Source organism: Gymnoscopelus braueri (genome assembly GCF_963280865.1).
Source record: "Gymnoscopelus braueri genome assembly, chromosome: 6".
In the NCBI taxonomy this organism is placed as follows: Eukaryota; Metazoa; Chordata; class Actinopteri; order Myctophiformes; family Myctophidae; genus Gymnoscopelus; species Gymnoscopelus braueri.
In genome coordinates, this window is record NC_137607.1 from 50,307,911 (window position 1) to 50,324,252 (window position 16,342).

General features: G+C 41.6%; 1 protein-coding gene across 1 annotated transcript in view; it reads left to right on the forward strand.

The window, feature by feature from the left end:
• Window positions 1-16,342, forward strand: part of arhgef18b (rho/rac guanine nucleotide exchange factor (GEF) 18b) — a 72,563-nt gene that overhangs the window by 9,248 nt on the left and 46,973 nt on the right. The window contains exons 7-9 of the mRNA XM_080431495.1: window positions 463-537; window positions 1,283-1,391; window positions 2,311-2,455. Coding sequence (XP_080287621.1) covers window positions 463-537; window positions 1,283-1,391; window positions 2,311-2,455 — 329 coding nt within the window. The remainder of the gene's footprint in view (window positions 1-462; window positions 538-1,282; window positions 1,392-2,310; window positions 2,456-16,342) is intronic.

Below are 16,342 nucleotides of genomic sequence, written 5' to 3' on the forward strand. Positions count from 1 at the left end.
CTCTATGCCAGTGTGACGAGTAACAGAGCAGGCCAGGTTATGAGCACTGGTCTTGCATGAGCAAATGCATGTAAGAACGTATGCGTGCATGCATGCGTCAATATGATACAGCGCGTGTACAGTATGTCTCTGGGATGAGGCACAGTGTTGATCCGTCTGTGAATAATTATTTGAAGTTTCATCCAAATTTATCACTTTTTAAACCCTGGACAGTTCACTGCTGGCTGAACCAATATTTTCACTGATTGAGCCAGACTGATTTAGTTCACTCAGGAAGATTTGAGCATGATGGTGAACACAGAACAAGACCTCGATAATCCTAAACCATGGTATATAAGTAATTCATTAGAATGTTTCCAATTGTGTTGGTACGCACTGTGACAGATATTTGGGAGCGTTATCACAGATGTGAGTCAGGGTAATTCTTCTGAAATATATTGCATCTGGTTGTCCTCCACACAGAGCCAAGCAGAGGAACAACAGACCAGAGGCCAAGGGTTCAGGAAGTGTCACTTGGTACGAGTTCCTCTCCAATGAGTGAGTACTGCTCTTATTAACATTACACAGTTTATAGATAGAGAAAACTACACGTTTCTAACCCCACGCATGCACCCATTATACTTGGAGGTGATTCACAGTCTGTTTTTCATATGATACATACTGTCTATTCTAGTTGTGTTTTTATGTGCTACTTCATAGGACTTGGATCTTTTTCATTTTATTTTATTATTATTTTAATCATTGAAGCATTAGGCAAAAACAAATCCATGCAAATTGACAATTAAATATAATTTTATCTTGAATGAAACCTGTACCAAAATAAGTCTCACTACACTGCAAGGATCTGAGGTGGGTTGAATTATTTTGCTATGGAATGAATGAATCTTTATTTGTAACACTACTAAAATTACTTCACTGTGAAATGACATCAATTGCTGGAAGTATTCTATGAGCATTGTCTATGCCTCTCTCAGTAATGCAGAAGTGATCACTGTAGCTGTCATATGGCTGGCATCACTGCACTTCAACAGCATGAAAGTGGTGATAGGCATATGATGAGCCTTCTCAAAAACAGATGTGATCTCACATGAGCGGTTATGAGAAGTTCTGAAATGTGAGGCATGGCATGTGATTGGCATGAAGCACCTTTGTTATGACATAAAGGAAGAAAGTCCGGATGATGACTCAAATCATTGTTAGCTGGATCCACGTGATTTGATTATTATTTTTATTTTTTTGTAAAGCTTATGAGTATGAATGTTCAATCATAATCTTTTGTTAGGAATGAGGAAGAGGAAGATCGCACAGAGAAGGTAGAGAGAGGCACAAAGGTGAAGAGAACTCTCAGCTCACTGAGAAACAGGATGACTGGCTCCTTCAATAAAGACAAGGTGAATAGATATTGTACAGATATACACAATTCACTTTAGTATACAAACATATATCGCCCTCTAAAACGCTGCTATTTTCTTAGTGCAATACTGCATGAGCCAAGTAAAAATTGTTTTAGTTTTAGCCTTAAATAGATATACGTTGCACCTTTTGTACCTGTTTGGTACCTCTGTTCTTGTATTTATGTATTATGCTCTGTTTCCCTGTGTAATGTAATGTAATGTACTCCACTGTCTGCCTGTTTTTGTTTTCATGTGTTTTTTGTGGGGACTGGATTTACGGATGTAAATTAGCATTACATTGATACGTATTGTTCATTAATATGCAGTGTCCCGTCTAAATAAACAAATAAAGTAAGTAAAGTACTATGAACCATTGATGCTCTCACTGTGTCACTGACTGCACAGTTAGTTTAATAATGCATTCTAACCGAAATGCAGCATTCATTATTAAACTGTTACAACCAGTTGCATGACCAATTAGATTGTTTAACCACATGAACCCTAGCGTCCCTATTCTGGGCATGTCATATTAGCTGAACATTCTGAAAAAATGGGGGAACATCGGGCAAAACATTCCGATCTACAAGCCTGTGTTGTGATGTGTTGTGAGCTTGTACTGTAGTTGGGCTATTTTCAGCAAAGAAATTTGGTGTGGAAGGAAAAAGGAGGGAATAAAGTAAAGACCCCTGGGAGACCTTGATCAACAAAGTGTAAGGTTTAAGTGGTTTAATCATAGGCTTCTAAGCATTATAATTTCTTAATTCTGCTATAAAAAGAGCTGTTATAATGGCTTTGATGGAAATGGGTTTGACACATGGTGATAAATTCTGCAGTGAAAGAGAATGCATAACTTAGCATAGAATGAAGAATACTAACAGTGACATCCCTCTTTGCTTGCTCTCTTTGTCCTTTCCAGGGTAAGAACCAAGGAAAGGAGAAACCTCAAGTGTGTCGCACCCGGAGCCACGGGCATGAGCTGGTGACTGGTTCCTTCTCCAGCTATGCCACCTGTTCGTTGTGCAGCAAGACTTTGCAGGGAAAGCATGGCTTACAGTGCATGAGTGAGTAATTCATTCATGCACACCCACGCTTGCTTTGTTGCTCACATGCTGGTGCAGTTGCTGTGATCACACCCACAAACTCACCCATTTCTACACAAATTGCACACACACACACACACACAATGTTCTTCTGTTCACTAAAGTTCCCTGCCTGTGTGATGCGCTGAACCTATACACTATGTTTTCAGTTCCTCTTCATAATACTGTAACTGCTGTATATTATGCATATGCCATTAATCATACAAAACTATATTTAATTTGACTTCAGCCATTTCTGTTGCCACTCTCGATAAAGGACATCACTATTCACTTTCAGTTCCTCTTTCAATAGTATTTGCTTGCAAAGTTATGATGAAGAAAGGTTCTGAAGTATTTCACAGAATAGCGCCAGTCTTTAACCACACTGCACTGACTCGCATCACTGCTCTGCACATTGTTCACAATGTATCAATGTCATGACATCTGTAAGCCTTCGTCAGGGAGTCTATTCATTTTGGCAAGTTCTTTATGACCGCCATCTTCTGACAGTTGTTTTGAAAATAACTCATCACCATAGCTTTTCCTTTTCTGAATTTCTTTAGATATAATGGTTTATCGTTAAGTAAGACCAGCATAAAGAAGCAGTAACATATTGCAATGCATTCACAAGTACAGTAAAGCTGTACAGGATGTTTCAACACCCTTTTACTCATTTTACAGTACTCTCTTCCGTGTGCAGTTCAACTGATACTAACAGCAATACGTAAAGACTTATGAAATAGCCTTGATTGTTTTTGTTTCTGGCCATAGTGAGCAGAGTACAGATTCCATGACTTTTACCTGCTGAACATCATGAACTGAGATTGATTGTTTGGCTAGGCAGTAATATTGCATTAAGTGAAGTAAGGCATTTTCTTTGAGATTTGAATGCTCGCGTTGATATTTGGGAGAAATTGACTGCACCCCCCCCCCCTTATTATTATTATAATTCAATAACTACGTTATTCGATAATGTTTGTTTCCCTATTCCTTAAAGCCAACTCTCTGAAGTTTGAACTGATTTAAATATAATTTATCTTGAAGAGATCAATTATAGACCTAAATTAAAGGACACATTTCACGGTTCGCAAAAAGGCATGCGTTTTTCTTTATTCATCATCGACTTGTGTATGTAGCCTTGGTGATTGAGTCAGCTTCTCTATCTGAGTGTCTGATTTAAATGCTTTCTGAATTCTCATCTTACAGCCAAGCTGTGTCTGGTGATCTCATCTGTATAGGTGTCTGTCTGTCTGTCTGTCTGTCTGTCTGTCTGACAGACAGACAGACAGATATGAAATGACATGTATGGCTTTGTGTAATCCAAGTAGTTTTCTCAAGGGGAATCCCTTAGCAGAGGCTGGTGACTGTAAACAGAAGCCAGAAGGCATGCTCTCTGCTTTGAGGAATTCTAAATAGTGTCCATTTCAATCCACAGTGTTTCAGACTAGGAGACAAGGAAATAAAGCTATTGTAAATATAATATAATTTATATTTTCTAGCCCTCGCCTGTGTGTTAAACCTATCATAAGAAAGGGGCACATGTTTCCAAACACTTTTATTAAGTCTTATCAAGATGGAAACCAATGCAGAATGTATTCAAACAGTTTTGTTTGAATTTTGTTTTTGTTTTTGTATTGTTTCCTGACTGCAACATAATTACAGCCTAACTTTCAAAGAAGTATTCTTTGTTACGGGATACAAAAGACATAATATCTCTCATACAGTTGAGTTATAAATCTTACAGTCTGGCGGAGGGAATATAATGGATAACTGTTTTGATCAGTGTGCTTATTAAACAAAGTTCTTCTGGTATATTTCAAAAGGCTCACACATCATCCAGTGTGCTTCAGACTGCAAGCTCCCTTTTAAACATTAACAAGTGTGACAGCCAGTGGTGGGAGAAGTACTCACATTTTGTACTTAAGTATCAATAACACAATGTAGAAATACTCTGTTACAAGTAAATGTCCGGTACTCAAAATGTAATTGAGTAAAAGTACAAAAGCATTGTCATCTAAATATATTTAAAGTACCAAAAGTAAAAAGTACTCGTTAAGCAGAATGTAAAAAAAAATGAAAATAGCCAATCTAAGCTCACAACACGTCACATCGCAAGGTGTTGTGAGCTTGTAGATCGGCTATTTTCAAATAGCCAAAGTTTAAATAGGGCTGAAGTGGTATGTTTTGTAATAATAATTCAAATCTACAAAGTAACAAGTAAACTAAAGTTTTCCATACTTGTAGTGGAGTAAAAAGTACAATATTTGCCTCTGAGATGTAGTGGAGTACAAGTAAAAGTATAGAAAAATGGAAATACTCAGTAAAGCAAAAATTCCTCAAATTTGTACTTAAGTACAGACTAGTACTTGACATGTAGGCCTACTACTAGTTACTTTCCACCACTGGTGACAGCAGACAGTAAATGCTTGTGTGTGTGTGTGTGTGCGCGCGCGTGCACGAACGCACAAACGTATTGAGACAGAGACAAAGAATTGTTCATTCATTAACTATATGGCTGCTGTTTTGAAGTTGGTAAAAGTTACAATAAATCCATAAACTCTGACCCTCGTGTTAACTAAGTGAGTATGCCTTTAACTTGAACCAAACCCATGGGGGGAATCAGCCTGTGGAATGCGTCGTGCGTTTGTATGCCAGATTGCAGTGTTGCCATGTCGGCTTATTATAAGCGACTTTGGGCTTGTTTTTCTGTAAAGTTGCTTGTAAATATATTGGTAGTTGGAGTTGCCGGTTGCGGTTTTTTGGCCTTGTTTCTAAAGTTTAGTTGCTTATTTGGGCATGTTTCCTAAATGTTGTTTAAACCAGTGGTTCTCAGATATTTTCATGTAAAGGACCCACAAAGGGCTTGTTGTTTCCTAAATGTTGTTTAAACCAGTGGTTCTCGGATAGGACCCACAAATTAATATGTATTTGTCCGCGGACCCCCCCATACAATATTTGTATGTATTTCTTCCAAGACTTTTTTGAAAATAGCAGATCTACAAGCTCACAACGCGTTGCATCGCTATTTTCAAATAGCCAATGTTTAAAGGGCGCATAGTTGCTTCTTTTGGGCTTGTTTTCATAGAACCGGTTGCTTGTTTCTTTCGCAAAATCTGGCAACATTGGCCAGATTGTTCCCACTGGAGAGTAACGTTAACTACAATTTGTGTGGAATTACTTTGTTTTTAGATTGACCTCAGTGAGTTTACACAGTGGTCTTTTATCTGATCTGACAGACCACATCTCCTACAACTACATATGAGTGACTGTGAGAATCCAACGGTAAGCAGAAGCTACTATACTGTATAGTCTATGATCCATCCAGCGGGATCAGGTGGATCTAATAAGATCCGTCCCGTTGTTTAGGATCAATGGACTTCTGGCCGTTAGCTATAGCCTGCCAGCTAAAACACTTCATTTATACACTTCGTTGTGCGACCCTTTCTTTCGATCGACACAAATCTTACGTACTTTTCAACAGAAAAAAAGTGTCGATGCTTTTCTTTTCTTTTTTAACTGCTGAAAATATATAATTTAGTCGAAATTAGCCTAATTGGAAACATTATATTGTTAGTTGATAGGCTACTAACTCCAACAAGTTTGTCTCGTAGTCACAGTCAGGTTGTGTTAACGTCGGCTCGCAAGTAATAAGTCATAATAATAATGTATCGTATTGTTCTGAGTGATTGTTTTCCATGTAGATTCCATCCAGCAGGATCCCATAGCGTCAGTAGTTAGCTTGTTAGCAAGGTTGCTAGTCTTAACGGGAAACCGAAGCCTCGCCCCAAAACACGCTTGCCCCAAATTCTTTCGGGGACGGCTCGCCCCCAGTGGTAATTGTGTTTGAAACTTTGTTTTTACTGAGGATAATGTTCGAAATAAGTTTAGGGTTAGGCATAGTTTTACTGAGGTTACTTTAGGAATAAAGTTAGGTTTAGGCATAATTTTTACTGAGGTTACGTTTAGGAAATAAGGTTAGGTTTAGGGATGATTTTACTGAGGTTACGTTTAGGAATAATATCCGATGGTGACCGTTCCGAGGTCGCCGAATTTGCCCCGGGGCGACTGTGTTTTGGGGCGAGTGTTTTGGTATTCGTTTTAACACTGCACCCCGCGTATGTCTCAACAAAACAACTTAACATTAGGCTAGGCTAGCAAGTGGTTAGTGGACAGACACTGGACAGTCGATAATAACGCCAGTAAACAAGGTTAAATCGCTGCATTTGTCTGTATTTATGATGAGCAATTTTTGCCCCCATCCGTTTAAATGCTTTTTCCTTTTTTAGCCACCTTGGAACAGATTCATGTCATTTATTGTAACGTTGCCCAACAAGTGACTGGTAGCTACAAGCCATTTCAGAGTTGAGATAAAGAAGACCAATCAAGGCAATCGCCCAAAAAATCCAGAAAGAAACCCTCATTTAAATCCTATAAAATATAATGAAATTGTCAGTGTACTCTATGTTAAGCCTATACTAGTGTTATTCACAGGCGGATTTTGATCTGCCTTTTATAGGAACTATTTGACATTGGCAGCCTGGGTATGACTTAACTTTAGTAATACCCAGGCTGCCAATGTCAAATAGTTCCTATAAAAAGACAATTAGTAACTAAACCACATAATCACTGGTCATGTAAAACAGGCTTTCATTGAAATGTTCCTGGAATTCTTGTCATTCCATTGCTGAGTGATCAGGTGATCCCATATACCTGTGGTGCAAAGTCACCAGGCAATAGGAATGACCTAGACTATGAGGTGACCATACCAACCATGCCTCTCTCTTCACCTCAGACTGGGTCACATGGTGCTAATTGTCAGTGGTGTAAAGTAACGAAGTACATTTACGCATGTACTGTACTTAAGTACAATTTTGAGGCATTTTTACTTCACTTATTAGTATTTCCAATTTGCAATACTTTTACTTCTACTCCACTACATCTCAGAGGCAAATATTTTACTTTTCTCCACTACAATTATTTGAAAACTTTGGTTACTAGTTACTTTGTAGATTTGTATTATTATTACAAAACATACATTACCCACTTCATCTATCTCTATCTCTATATCTACACACACACACACACACACACACACACACACACACCCACCCACCCACCCCTCGGCCATTTGGAAATAGACGATCCATACTGTGAGCTTGTAGATCGGCTTTTTTCAAAAGATTTGTTATACATTTGAAAACTTGTGAAATGGGACATTATGCATAATGACTACTTTTACTTTTAAGTATATTTTGATACCAATACTATTGTACTTTTACTTTAAGTAAACTTTGAATTTTGGACTTTTACTTGTAACAGAGTATTTCTACATTGCGGTATTGATACTTTTACTTAAGTAAAAAAAAAAGTGCATACTTTTTCCACCACTGCTAATTGTGCTTGGCAGGTCTGCCAGTGCATAACAGTCCACTCCAGTGACTCGGGGTCTTGCCCGTCTCACCGTGTTAGCACAGCTTCTCCACGCATCACTGCCTTGCCTCCCTCTCTGGCAGTGGCTCTGGCTGTCCACTTTGGCCTGATTTGGCTTTCTGCCTACCTACTAGTGATGGGTCGTTCATGATCAAGTCGTTCATAAGAACTAGTTCTTTGCCGTGAACGAACCCGTTCACTTCCTGAAACCGTCCGGAACCAGAAGCGCTACAGAACGAGAACGAATCATTGCCGTGAACTTGAACGAAATCGTTCGTTCATTGAAATGAACGTTTTTCCCCACCACTACCACCTACTTCACCACTGACTACTTTGACCTTCATCGTGTACCTACCCATCAATTTAGGTATTGGTAGGTAGGTAGGTGTGCTTCTTTTAGCGTCTATCTACATCTACATCATGACTAGTCAGGGCGTTTGGACGAGCTGCTGGGGACATACGGGCAGTTCCATCAATATACTGTAGGTACATGCAACAGAGTTGCAATGCAGTAGAGATGTAAAGTACTGGAAGACTGAGGTTTAGATTATTACATTTCTTTTACAAATTGTGTTGATATGTTCCTGATTCCGAAAACGGTTACTTACTTGAGTTCCATTCAACCCTTTTACAGATTATCATGTTGTGAACCTATGCATAGACCTTCCTTCTGGGAAACATGACAGGTGGAGATGTTTTGGCCTCCACTGATTAACCTGCTCCCCATTCCCCAGATACTCTTGTTACACTGGTTGATGTCATAGGTTGGCTGGCTGCTTCAGAGTTTGCCTCAAGTGTTGGTGCTTTTGTTCTGTGTTTGTCTCAGTGAATTAGGCCTATGTGCGTGCGTACTGCGTACACATACACCGGTAAGTTGGAAGTCTGTGGTTGGCTGCTATGTGAGACGGCAGTGACATCAAAACAGTTGTGACCTGCTTTTCTCTTGTTTGGTCACAGCAGTATAGGTTATAGTTTGTTTGGTTGTTACTTGGTTTTAAATCAAACAGACTTGCCTAACATTTCTTGTTTGTTACGATTGAGTCTCTAAATTGCTACGCACAAAAAGGTTGTGTTAGTGTACATTAACATTGTAGCCATGTCTAACTGATAAGGTGACGTGATACTGTGTGCTGATGTTAAATGGATGAGTTTACATGGCGGCACCTTTTAACCAGACTTTGTAGACCTTGGCTGAATGAATGATGCTATGGTAATTGAGAAGTAGACTGCTGTCTGACCTAATGTTAGATCCTCTGGTCTCATGCAAACACGGTTACAGTAATCACTATCCACTCCACTGCACAAAGTATTGGTTACTGTATGTAGGCTATTAGAAAAACAAATTTTATTTAGTCCTTGGCTAGATGTTATACATTTTAATGTAATACCTTTTAAAAAACGACAGTGCCCTAAGAATACATTTACATTAATTTCATGTTTTTTATTAGTGTTGTGTTTTATCATTTACAAGGGACAATCAGTCTTAATTCATCAAGAGGCTAAGTATCCTTTTAGAAAAGGTAGCATAACCTTAAAGTTTTTTCACTTGAAGTCTGCACCCTTTGATATCTGGTTGTGTGATTCCAGTAAACGTTGGTGAGGTCAGACGAGAACACAGGCCCACACATTCCTTCTTTGGGGTAGCACAGTTGGGTGATGGTAACTTGTTTTCACAACCAAGTGTTGGTGTCTTTTTTTGTCTGTGTACTATGTTTGGGATATAGGCCAGGTCTAATGCACCTCATCTAAACTAGGTCTAAACAGGTTATTATCTCTAACTAATGAAGCTGAACTGTAGTTCTCTCTCCATCAGAACTGCATGACTCACTCCCCATTTTCTGCCACCGTCTGAAAACTCTCCTCTTCAGACTCTACCTCACCCACTAGCACTCCTCCTTATATCACTTCTTGTTGATGCTATTCATACTATGCAGATGTATTGGTTACTTGTACAGTGCTAAGAATGTTATTTAGATAATAGAATCTATTATTAGATAGCATGCTGATGCTGTTTAGACAGTTGCAATGTTTGATGTTTGCCTGGTATCCTAGTTACTTAGTTTGCACTAAATTGTTTTCTTTGCACTCTATTTATTTCCCCTTTTGTTTGTTAACTACGGATTATGCCACTTACTTTGATCTTGGATTTTGTAAATTGCTTGGATAAGAGCATCTGCTAAATGTACAACTTGTAAATTGCAGTCCCTCCTTTGTATTTTACCCATATATATGATTTCTCCCATATGATCCGCAGCAAACATTCTGTTAGGTCTTATGTCCATGCTCCTTTCATTGAGTCATTCTGTAGCCGATTTTGTGTACAGTACACAAACTACACATGAATCCTGATCTCTAGCTGTGTGATTTCAAAATGACCACTATGGCCATACATGGTCATGTGCATATATGAACAGACCTAATTCAAATTTGGCGCGCACATTGACAAGGACTTGAGAGAGTGCGGTGCCCGAACTTCTAGTAATTTCTATTTTTTTCATACCTACACCCCCTGACATTCCGCTGGGGTATATAGTGGTATTTGTGTTAAAGCAATAAGAACAAAAACAAAACGTAAAAGATGAGCTGCTTGGTGATCGAAATCATTGTAGCATGTATGACATAATTGTCTATCCTACAATGTGGTGTGTCTAATGTACAATTAGCCTACTTAGTCTTAGTCTTACTGAGTTTAAGTGACCTACTTCCACACATTCAGCATACCTCACTTTTGCTTGTGAACCCGATGACACTTGTTGCTGCATGGATTGGAAACACTGACATCAGTGGGCTACACGGAAGATGATGGATGGTTTTCGCAGACTGGTAGTTGAATAAACTGAAATCACACAGCTAGAGATCAGGAATTATACTGTACACAAAATCGGCTACAGAATGACTCAATGAAAGGAGCATGGACATAAGGCCTAGCAAAGGCCATTGCTGCAGATCATATGGGGAAAATCATATATAGGGGTAAAATACAAAGGAGGGACTACAATTAATAATAGTAGTAGTAAACTGCTTTTGAAGTCATCTCAAGATAAATTTATCTGGCAATATTTTAATGATTCCGACCATATCATATACGTTTAATAGAAAGAGGAGCGTCTGTATTTTTGATGGTATTGAAAATCATACCTATGGGATTTCTAAATACCCTGGTTTACCAGAATACCTTGATACTGCCCAAGCCTTACTGTACTGCTGTATATGTATATTTCTTTTCAAGTTACACCAGAAATGTACTTTATTAGTTATGAGTGTTCAGGTTTGTGTTTTCCCACTTAGTGAAACAGAAAAAGATAGGCACAGTAGTCATTCTGCTGGTCTCAAGAACAGTTAGGCTTTGTTTTCATGCCCAATTCATTCATACGTCATAGAGTTCAAGTGTACACGGTCTGCCACAGGTCCGCATCCTGTGTGGCAGGCTAGCTACAACATAGCAGGTGTTGGGTGTGGTGTTGTGCTGTAGTGGCTGATGATTAACTAACCAACATAAACCTTCTGTGACCTTGAATTTATCAAGCAGGAATAGAGTGTAAGGGTGTGTCTAGTATCACCCACAAACTCAACCTGACCGCCTTCACAGTTCACTGTCATCTTGGTGCAAGTAAAAAAGAAAAAAACGGACTGTAAACCTGTCAGCCCTGACTCATCTGCAACAGCTTTAGATCCACTTGCTTATCACTCACTTTGCCACTGCCAAACATCATAACCACAGTGAATGAGGGTTGAGAAATGTTCTTACCATTAGTCTTCAGTGCTTCGCGTCTCTCACACCCATATGGGTGTATCAAATCGATGTTGTTCATCATTTTTTTGGGATGAATCAAAAACCACATATATAATAATAATACATGGTTTCTGTTGTGTCTGACATCAGTGCATGTTGAAAATCTCCATGTATGTGCATTTGACATGGTTTCTGTTGTGTCCGATCTCAGTGCATGTTGATCTCCATATATGTACATTTGATGCCACCTCAAAGCTCCTATAGTATAATTACGGTATACTATATGCGCATTTAACGGGGGTTATATGAGCATTTGACTACTATGTGCATTTGACAGGGGCTATGAGCATTTGACTCCTTATATGTGGGGCGGCAGTGGGAGTGGCCGGATGGCAACCGTGAGGTTCCCGGGCTCCCCCAGAGTTGGTGTCGAAGTGTCCTTGAGCAAGACGCTGAACCCCTATGTGCCCCCGATGAGCAGGTCGGTGCCTTGCATGGTTTCCTCCGCCATCGGTGTGTGAATGGGTGAATGTAATGCACAATCTATGTAAAGCGCTTTGGATAAAATTGCTATATAAATTCACCATTTATATGTGCATTTGACAGGGGCTATATGAGCATTTGACTCCCTATTACGTGTATGTGAATTTGAAAGGGGCTATATGAGCATTTGACTCCCTATATGTGCATTTGACGTTTGACAGTGGGATTTCACACCATCTAGGGTTGACTATGTTAGATCGCCATGATTACTCAAAGAGGTTGGAGTGAGTGACTTCATGCACTCCATATTCGGACATGGTCAACCCGGAACTCCATATATGCTCCTGGTTGACATGGAGCTCCTCATGGATCCTTATATGATTTGTTTGAGTCTGATGTCATGCTGTTTATCAGTTCAGACTCGGACCTCGCAGATGCGCTGACTGTAAAACTAAATGGTGATCCTTTTCCGGGAGATTTCTGTTTTGTCAACTGAGGGAGTTTAATGCATCCCCTTTGAATAAAATGTGTCTTAGATGTGGGGTGCATGGCTAACGTCACTGGAATGTTAGGATAACAGACCTAGACAGATTTCAGAATATGGTTTGTGTAGGCCTAGACTAGTAGACTTGACCTAAGATTGTGCCAAAATATAATATACACAGACTAAAGTGTAGTATTCTGGCTGGGCTGTGCTCACCCTAAGTTGTAGTTGAATTTAATCGTAAAATATCTTGGTTAGTGATTATATTACTCGTATGTTATGGGGAAGGTGTAGAAGACCCAATTGGCTAAAAGGAGGCTGCAGGTGCAGAGAATCAGTTAGATGTAAGCTGGAACACAGGTAACATCCCTGAGGTAGAGCTGCCAGGGCCCGTTGTGGAAGGGTATAGCCTGCTATAGTTCTTAACCGTTTGGGTTGTTTTGTTTCCGTAGTTTTTGCCTTAAGTGATTATTTTTATTCTCATTTTTAGCAAGTCTTAATTTTTTGAATGTTTAGTTTTTGTGTGCCTTGGCTAGCACTGTGCATACTTTCTTCTTTTTGGGAGAAAAATAAATACACCTAAAAATGTATTCTTGGATTCTTGTTCTGTTTGGAGCCTTGACCATCCGGCCAACTGTTGGACCTTGAAAATGAATAACACATCCTTGTTGAAAATTACTGATTATTACGGCGTGACACCTCACACCTGGGGGTAAGCCGTCTAAAAATAGTCTGTGTCTGTCTGTGTATGCAAAGCTAATCTTTGCAAACCACTGGCCCAATTAGTGCCAGAATTATTGTGCACACTGCCAGTAGGCCACAGAAGTAAATCCCCTAATATATATCACATATCAGGGTTTTGATAATACAGCATACATACTGTTTGCCTGTAATTGGCTTCCAAAATTAGTGGGAGGGGCTTATTTCTTACAAAAACTCAGGGTTACGGATGTAACCCCGGTTTCTTTAGAATTCGGAGTAACATACTCACTATGGGATATCAGCGCCCCCTGGCGTTGATGCAGAGCTACATACCATAAACTCCCGGGCCATTCATTGGCTGAGAAGGGTATGTCACGTGTCCGGTAGACCGGAAGAGGTATAAAACCTCTTGCGTGACGTGGCTCATCCTCTTTAACACGCTTCCTGCATGCAGATGCACACAAACAGGGGTGTTAGGTGAGTATGTTACTCCGAATTCTAAAGAAACCGGGGTTACATCCGTAACCCTGAGTTTCTTGTCTAATTCTCCGTAACATACTCACTATGGGATACATAAACCCCCCTGGGGCTTATAGCCATACCGAATCTCAGGTCCGCACGCCCCCTAGCCATAAGGCCCCGTCCCCCTGGACGTGACCTTCGGCCTCACGGGCGCCCCAGCCCTCCGGGCCGGGGTGCGGTATATAATTGAAAGAAAAGGACCCTGACAGACCAAGTCTGCCTATTCATCTAATGAACAGACACAAGTCTGACCCATAAGTGAAAACAAGGAAACAGGGCCTCCTCCCCTGGAAACCTACCAGCGGTGGTTCCGAGGGGACTCAAGAGAAGGAAGGTAGAGAAGGGAAAAAAGGCAGGTTACACAAAAGACCTGCCTAACCTCCCCTACCCTAACTAGAGACAGCCGCTATGTCCAGTACAGCGTGCGCCACTGACGCCGCTGCCACATCCAGGCTGTAGAAAGCCGCAAAAGTCGATGGAGACGACCAGTTTGCGGCCGCGCACACCTCCTGGACCGACATTTCCCTGGAGAGGGCCCAGGAAGTAGCCACGCCTCTAGTAGAGTGAGCCTTCAGTCCTTCTGGAACTGGAGCGCCACTACTGACGTAGGCCAGCCTAATGGCATCCACACTCCATCTAGAAAGCGTCGCCTTAGTCACTGCCTTCCTCCGACCATCTGGGCCGAAGGAGACAAAATGTTGCGACGACGACCGGCCGACCGCCGTCCTCTGGCAGTAGAGCTTCAACGCCCTCACTGGGCAGAGACAGTGCAGCCGCCTAGCCTCTGCCGAAGCGAAAGGAGGCGGATGAAAAACTATCAGCTCAACCGGTGTCTGGGTCACCATTCCGTTCTTGGGAACAAACGCCATGTTGGGCTTAAAGGAGAATTCCGGACAAATTAAGTGTTATCTTTGATGTCTCGTTACTCACCTACCGATGTGAAAAGTAGCGTTCTTTTTTTTCATATATTCCCCTGTCGTCATTTTTTAAACCCCCTCCGTTGTCATAATGGGAGCGCGTGGCTAAGGGAAATTCGTCTATTATAACCGACGCAAAGTTGTTTTTTTCACTACTAGTATTCATAGTAGAGTCTCATGATAGTCAAACATGCGTTGAAACTATCTGCGAGGCTGCCGTCAATGGCGAACGATTTAACACTGGTTGCTTGTTTCCAGATTCTGGCAACACGAGTTGCCAGGTTCTGGAAGAAACAAGCAACCAGTGTTAAATCGTTCGCCATTGACGGCAGCCTCGCAGATAGTTTCAACGCATGTTTGACTATCATGAGACTCTACTATGAATACTAGTAGTGAAAAAAACAACTTTGCGTCGGTTATAATAGACGAATTTCCCTTAGCCACGCGCTCCCATTATGACAACGGAGGGGGTTTAAAAAATGACGACAGGGGAATATATGAAAAAAAAGAACGCTACTTTTCACATCGGTAGGTGAGTAACGAGACATCAAAGATAACACTTAATTTGTCCGGAATTCTCCTTTAACCAAACCCTGCTGTCGTCTCCCAAGAACCTCATGCACTCCGAACTTACTGAGAGCGCATGTATGTCGCTGACCCGTGTAGCTGTAGTGAAAACAACCACAAGAACCGTTTCGAGACTAACGATCTCCAGATCCATAGAGTGAAAAGGCTCGAACGGTGGGAGGCAAAGCGCCCCCAGCACCACCGCCAGGTCCCAGGCCGGGAACAGAGGCCTAGAGACCGGCCTGGCCCGCCTGGCACCGTTCATAAAACTACGCACCAGCGGATGTCGGCCAACCGTCATGTCATCGAAACCCACGTGACAAGCGGAAATGGCCGCCTGGTACACCTTAACCGTCGAGAAAACCAGACCTTGGTTCAATTTGTCCTGCAAGAACATGAGGATGCTGCGTACCGAGGCCCGGAAGGCCTCAACCGGCGGTGACTGACCCAGACACCATGACACGAACAGGTTCCACCTGTCGTCGTACGCAGACCTCGTGGAAAGGGCCCTCGCCCCCTGGATGGTAGCTACCACCTCAGGGGGCAGGCCATAAGAAGTCAAGGTCTCCCCCTCACGGGCCAAGCCCACCGGTCTAGGTCCTGAGGTTGCTTGTGGAAAATTCCGACCCCTGCCTGCCGTAGCAGATCTCTGATCGGGGGGAGGGCCCAGGGCTCGTTGTAGAGGAGAGGATTATTCCTAACCTCCATGCGCCCCACGCCAGTGCCACCAGTGGCACTGACAGTCCGTGGAGTCTGACAAGTTGAGAGGACCAACTCCAGTGACGGGAATGCATAAAGCAGTTCAGTCGGCCAACCTGGCCCAGATCTGGCTTGTTATCTCCGGAGGAGAGGCCAATCTGCGTACCAAAAAATGCCCCTGGACAACAGAGTCGCTCCACTGTTCAGGAGGCCCGGTACCTGTGAGGCTCTGGTTGACGTAAGGCGCGCGTCGCACCACAGCGTCAGATCGCCAGCTAGCCTGTCCAACACTGGAGAGGCCAGGCCTCCCTGCTTTTTTGCATAGCACACGG